Consider the following 7,440-nt stretch of genomic DNA (forward strand, 5'->3'; position numbering starts at 1 on the left):
TTATTTGAGAAGCATCTTTTATTTGTAACATAAGTTAAAATATAAATTTTGTAAAATTTTCGAATAAAATACTCAACAATATCTAACATTATAATATATTTAACTACTATGAAAAGTAAATACCTACTTATAAATATATAATTTTCTTATTCCTACAATCCGTTCCTTAGTAACTAATTTTCTTGAATAATTTATGTTTTTCACTAATGGCATTTACACATAAAACAACTTACACATCTAATTTCATCCATAAAATAAACTGAGTAGGTATATATTCTTTATATTGGTAACAATCGTCAAAATCCATAGGTACTTAACAAAATCAACTAAGAGCTAGAGACAAAATTAATATTACGTAACTGAAGAAAAATTGGAAAATTACAATAAGGTTGGTAACTTAAAATATATTAAATCTGTATAATTTAACAACTTAAAATAAATATAATTATGTATATTATAATTTTGGCACAATTCACCAAAATTCTATTAACAATGTGATAATGATAAGCTCTCACCAATAATTATTAAATCATCATCATTTCAATTTTTATAGTCTACTGAAAATACTGTTGAGGGATTACTAGACCACTGTGTCAGTGTTACACAAGTATGTCCATTATTACTTTTTTTTCTAGTTTGCCTAATAAATAAAATTTGTGTCTAATACTGAAAAGTTCTTGTACTTTCAATCTCAAAAGTGAAAATGGTGTCATCATGATGATTATCATAATCAACCAATCACCGCCGGCTCCCTACAGAGCACGGGTCTCCTCTCAGAATGAAAAGGGGGTTGGCCATAGTCTACCACGCTGGCGGATTTGCAGAAAAATTGTGTGCAAGTATAAAATTTCAAGAAGGTATGTCTAATTATTTAGTTTTAAAAAATACCCTACCTACTATAGTCCCCGACAGGTTGAGATAACATTCGGGGCATGAGGCGAGAGGACGCCCCACACACCGCACGTTACCCGCGCTCGCCCGCACCGGGTTAGCACTTGGGCTGTGCGGGTGTTCGGAGCGTTCCCTCCCCGATTGTCATCTCGACCTGTCGCGTACACTCAATAATAGTAGTAGAATAATATCATATTTAACCAAAATCAAAATAAGCAGCAGATTTGTCACGTTAGTAATTTGATTTGGTGCAACAGATAATAGTGCTAATTCTGTTTCACATAATCTCTGAACTAAAATGACAATTCTATCCTTTATATATAATATCTATATTTCTACGGCTCTACTATAATATATATAGTCTTAAACGCGACGCGTGCGCGAATTGACCCCCTTGATAAAGGACCCCGGATGGGTTCGAAACTAGTCGGGCTAACGTCGACTGGATACGTCAGTATAGCCGTAGAAATATATTATATATAATGGAAATCACTCACGATAGTTTAAACGCTAAAGTCTATCCTTTTCACAATGCTCCCTGTGGCAAAGGATATTACTAGATTTAGACCTGTCAATTTAGTTAGGCTTAGCACCACATGCAGCACTGATATCATACAAAAATAGTTTGTTACTAAGCCAACGAGAGATTGCATTTTTCGATTCGATACTCAGACAAAGGATCAAGGTGGACTTGTCAGACGCGTATACCCGAAAGGGACAAAACAACAAAAGAAATCATACTTACGTATGAAAGTTAACGCGTTTTCACTTTTCATAAATTGCGTTCGCTACAACTTTTACAGCCGATCACACAGCAATGCACCGTAAATGGCTTCTACAATACTAAATTTAAACAGAAAACTAAATAAAAACTCGAAATATTCGCAGTAAATTACTATCACAGGGGTTTGTTGAGCACAGATGACAACTGTGCCCAACAAAAAAAACAAGGACAAAAAAAAGGGTTTTTGTCCCTATCACTCTTTAGAGGTTTTCTATACACCTAGCTTGCTCTAATAGGTATTGTTATTTTGATGCCAAGTCTCCTTGATCCTTAGCCTGAGTTTCGTTAGCAGATATCACAGTAATGTGTGCGAGAGGGCACACAATATTATTTTGTATGACAGACGTCAAAAACGCAACCTCTCGTTGGCTCCATAATCATATACTCATAGTAGTCAAATTGTTCACACAAAATAGTTATTGCAAGATCAGCAGAACCAAAAAGTGCAGTTCTATAAACAGCTCTGTTATTTTAGCACCATCATTACCGTGTTGGTTTTCTCGATAATGATTAATGACGGTGCAAAATTATACTTATAATAAAACTGTAACTGAATGATTTCTTTACATTAAATATATTTTAAAAAATATATCAAAGGAAGCATTATTATTGATATAGAGCCGAAAACAGCATTTTTTTTAAATCTTCTCAGTCTACTATATAGGATTTGAAAGCAACTTGACACATGCTTTAGTTAACATTTAGTTTATTTTCATTAGGTACGAAAAACAATAGGGTTCCTTCGGGATAGAGAATGATTTTAGGGTTCCGTACCTCAAAAGGAAAAACGGAACCCTTATAGGATCACTTTGTTGTCTGTCTGTCAAGAAACCTACAGGGTACTTCCCGTTGACCTAGAATCATGAAATTTGGCAGGTAGGTAGATCTTATAGCTGACATTTGGGGAAAAATCTGAAAACCGTGAATTTAGGGTTTCGTAGGACAAACTCAGAAAAGTGCTCATGGAACTCGTCGACACAGAACGCGCTTATGTCAAAGTGAGTCACCAATCATTTATTCAAAGTTGGTAGGTACTATTGTAAACTTTTTGGTACCAATCCAAACTCAAACCATTTTGGTTTACACCATTGGAAAAAATTTGTACCTCCTTTTTTAACCATATAAGCATGCACTTAACTGCACATCAAATAGCAGGTGAAGATGCAGTATAAGATGGCGTGCGCCTACCTAGAAGATGCCTATCCACTCTTCTTTGGAAGATTCCAATATTGTAGCTAGCGGGGAAAACGGAAACCGGAAGGGTATCCATATTCTAGCAGTGCGTATTAGAAACGAGGAAGCGAATAGGTTCAGATGAGTACTTATAGAAGTGCTATTTCTAACGAAATTATTATGAGTTATAACACTGGAAATCAAGTTAAGAACAAAAACGCTCACAATTTTTAGGGTTCCGTACCTCAAAAGGAAAAAACGGAACCCTTATAGGATCACTTTGTTGTCTGTCTGTCTGTCTGTCCGTCTGTCTGTCAAGAAACCTACAGGGTACTTCCCGTTGACCTAGAATCATGAAATTTGGCAGGTAGGTACATCTTATAGCTGACATTTGGGGAAAAATCTGAAAACCGTGAATTTAGGGTTAGATAACACAAAAAAAAAATTGTGGTCATTAACTAATAATTAGTATTTTCAACTTTCGAAGTGAGTGACTATATCAAGTGGGGTATCATATGAAAGGTCTTCACCTGTACATTCTAAAACAGATTTTTATTTATTTTTATGCATTATAGTTCTTGAATTATCGTGCAAAATGTCGAAAAAATACGACTGTAGTACGGAACCCTCATTGCGCGAGCCTGACTCGCACTTGGCCGGTTTTTTTTTAAATGTTACTCTATAACTCTGTCAAATATGAACATCTTTTGACAATTCTTTCTTCTTTCCGAAGTTTGTACCTACTGTCAGGTATATCTCATGCAAAAGTGAACGTGTAATGAATATTTTCGGAGAAGGAGGATGGAACTCTTTAACAGGTAACTGCAAAATCAATTGATGATCATTACATCATCTTCCCTATTAGTAACAGATTCGGTTGATAAAAAAATTGGTACCTAAACTTCTTAGTCCAATTTAGTAACAGTTTACAAAAATGATTTATAGGTATTGAATATAACGCGTAAAATTTAACTCCTCACGCGCTATTTTAACTTTTTGTATTAAATTTCATATCAAAAGTACAATTTTAGTCTTCATTTTAAAGGTGAACCGTATTTTTGACATGACAGTTATCACATAGTGAAAATGGCGTGTGAGGAGTCATTTTGTACGGACTATATAACACTTTCACATTTGTGTATGGAATGGGTAAGCCCACCCATGTAAAGCCAGGGTGGGTCAACTAGTAATATCTAATGTGGGAGAGATCTTGTTGTCCTTGAGCTTTCAATTCTCAAGCCCAACATTCAATTTTCATTATTTAGTATTAAATGGTGGTATTAAATACATACTTTCAAATATCATAAGACTCATTTGTAAATATTGTACATTCGTAATAATTTATTTTTCTTAATAGTTTGATATTGTATAAAAAATTGTTAAAGGCACAAATTTTTCTTTTCTATAAATCTAAGGCACATAATATTATAATAGTTTACTGAGATATTAATTTCGCTGGCCGTGACTGGCCCACATGTGTTCTTTGAAGGTTTCTCTCATTGTGAATGATCTTGGACAAAGATAACAACATAACCGGTTAGTCAGATCTGAGTGCATTAATCTTACGTGATATTTTAGAGCTGATTGGTTGGAATACTTCATTCCGCAGTGTGGACAATCACCACATATTGCAGCATGGTTTGATTGCTGGTGAGAAGTCATAGTCTGAGATGTTGAGGCACCGCTTGACATTACAGGCACATTGGACATTCCAGCCAATAATAACAAGGCCTGCGACTGTTCTTGAGTATATGAGTCTGTATCTGTTCCATCCTGATGTTCTGACAAAAGCACCTCTGGTTCATAATCCATATCTGACTTTGGTGATGACTTTTCAGCCTTCACTAATGATTCTTCATTTGTTGTTGATCTTATAGGACTTTTGGATCTGGGATTAGGATAATGCATAGAATCCATGCTCGAGTCTTTTGACCGGCTTATAGTATGCATATCCGACATGTTGGATACTTTTTTTAAAACTGGATTGTTGGCACAAACATCACTTTTTGAAGGATTGATCCCTAGAACAGGAAAAGTTTGTCTTCTGAATTCATTAAATAATAAATAGAAATAGTGAATTTTGAGGAAACTAGCTAGTATTGTGGCTATTTTTGTTATACACAATCTTTAAATTAAACTAAACTGACAGGTCTAAATCTGGTGCTATCCTTTTCCAAGAGGAGCATTATGAAAAGGATAGAACTAGATTTAGATCTGTCATTTTAGTAGAAACTAGCTTATGTTCAAGACTTTGTCCATGGACTACATAAATTTCAATCCCCTATTTTACTCCTTTAGGGGTAATCTCTTCTTAGTGGATGCATATGTCATAATAGCTATCTTCATGCTAAATTTCAGCCCAATCTGTCCAATAGTTTCAGCTGTGCGTTAATAGATCAGTCAGTCAGTCATCTTTTTTTTTCCGTCTGTGTGGATTTAAGTTTTTAAAAACCCTGTGGGAACTCGTAGATTTTCCGGGATAAAAGTAAGTAAGCCTATGTCACTCTCCAGGTCTTTGACTATACCCATGCAAAGAATCAGGTCAATCCGTTGTACTGTTGCGACGTGATTGAAGGACAAACCAACAAACAAACAAACACATTCTCGCATTTATAATAAGGGTACTGATTGTGTACAACAGAATTAGCCCACATTGTCTTATTATTATGCCCTGTATTACCTGAAATTAGAGACCTGGCAAGCATACTGTTCTCGTAATCTGGAAGACTATCATCATTGTCAATATTGATTGATTGGATTTGAGCTGGTGAACTGTTCTCTTCAACGTATTCTGTTTTGATGGTAACTGGAATGTCATCTTGTGTGTTGACCTAGAACCAGGAAACACATTGTATATTACATACTAATATTATAAACTAGCTGATGCCCGCGACTTCGTCCGTGTGGAATTGATTTTTTAAATCCCATGGGAACTCTTTGATTTTCCGGGGTAAAAAGTAGCCTATGTCACTCTCCAGGTTTTTAGCTATACCCATGCAAAAAATCACGTCAGTCCATTGCACCGTTGCGACGTGATTGAAGGACAAACCAACAAACAAACACACTTTCGCATTTATAATAAGGTGAACTGCGATGTGAACTGATGTGAAAGTATATTGTCTGTCTGCTAGCTTTTTACAGCCCCTCCAATTACCAATTTTGATAATGGAGGGGCTGCAAAAACGACGGCTTTGGTCACTGAAATGACTAGAGTTCCAACAGAACTTTTGAAAGATGAAATTGTGGGCAATGTACAAGCTACCTTTGTATCAAGTAGACCACTTAGTGCAATGATCGCTTGCACACTGGAAATGGATATAAGACTACTTTTTATCTTGGTAAATCAAGTTTCTAAAGGAAGTTTAGTTTAATACAGCATGTGCAGCACATAACACAAACCTGGAGTGCTGGATTCTTTCCATTAGCTGTAACTGGTTGCTCGGTTTTGTTTTCATTTCTCTTTTCAACTTGGTTCTCTGGTATAAACAATAAATTATCCAGTTTCACAGTTGGAGCACCATTTCTATTATATATGTCACTTGTTTCTAATACTTTACTCTTCTTAGTACCATCGTTGACTGGTATATCATTAGGCTTATCAGAAGTGCTACTCCTTCTTTTCTTAAGGACAGGCATTTTAGCTTCTTTATGAGCAACCGCAAAATTTGGCTTCGATGATATTGTTAGTTGGTTGAAAAGTTTGTTTGTGGCACCACTAGAGAAAAAGTTTTCATTCTAAAAGATAAAGGTATAAATAAAATAAATGTACTTAATGAAACCAATATGCTGATGATGAATAATGACACAATAATGTTTACCTGCTGTGTTACTCCTGTCAGACCTTTGACTTGAAGTAAAGCTGCTGTATGCAAAAATGATGACAACTTACTTTCTTCAATAAATACTTCTCCTTGATACATATAGGATAAAAGGCTAAGTATATCATCAGCAGAGACATCCTTCAGTATTATAACAGGATGTTGGCATGGATTTTCCTAAAGGAAAAAATGATATTAGATTATATACTCCATAAGATTTCATCACAACCCAAGGACATTTAAAATGGTAATTATAAAAGTACTTGTCAAGTGCAAAGTATGATGTGGTAATATTTTCCAGATATTATTGGTGTTAGTAAACGTGAAGGTTATAATGTCCCAAGTCATTCACCTTGAACACATTCCTAAAGTACGGGCTGCATGCTGACAGTATAACTTTGTGAGCCTTGATGTTTCTGCCTTCACAAGTTAAAGTTACATCGACCAGATCTTCTGAACACTTTAACGAATCCAAGGCGCTCACTATATTCGTCTGGAAGTTGTTCCAACGTAAACAAAACTGGTCTGCCATTATTATGTTTTCGTTAAGTAAACCTGAAATACAAAATTACATTCGCTAAGATTAGCTTGTGCACGGACACCGTTAAAAGTAAAGAGGATCAATTTATACATACCAATTCACACATGACTTTGTAAAACATGAGATTTTTTTAGCTGTTTAATTAATTTCTAACAAAACTAAGCTATCAAGACAAAATATTTGTACGAACAAAAATAAAGTGCATGACCTCCAATGACACGGTCTTCTTTCAC

The 7,440-nt window shown here is 35.2% G+C and overlaps 1 protein-coding gene across 1 annotated transcript; it reads right to left on the reverse strand.

The window, feature by feature from the left end:
* Positions 1-7,440, reverse strand: LOC117982239 (broad-complex core protein isoforms 1/2/3/4/5-like). Its single transcript, XM_069498920.1, has 6 exons — positions 7,302-7,440; positions 7,019-7,221; positions 6,667-6,843; positions 6,248-6,583; positions 5,529-5,679; positions 1-4,869 (listed from the first exon to the last, which is right to left on the reverse strand). Exons 2-6 carry the CDS (start codon positions 7,196-7,198, stop codon positions 4,295-4,297), a joined length of 1,419 nt encoding a protein of 472 aa, XP_069355021.1. The 5' UTR covers positions 7,199-7,221; positions 7,302-7,440; the 3' UTR covers positions 1-4,294.

Source organism: Maniola hyperantus, chromosome 5, assembly GCF_902806685.2.
Source record: "Maniola hyperantus chromosome 5, iAphHyp1.2, whole genome shotgun sequence".
Classification (NCBI taxonomy): Eukaryota; Metazoa; Arthropoda; class Insecta; order Lepidoptera; family Nymphalidae; genus Maniola; species Maniola hyperantus.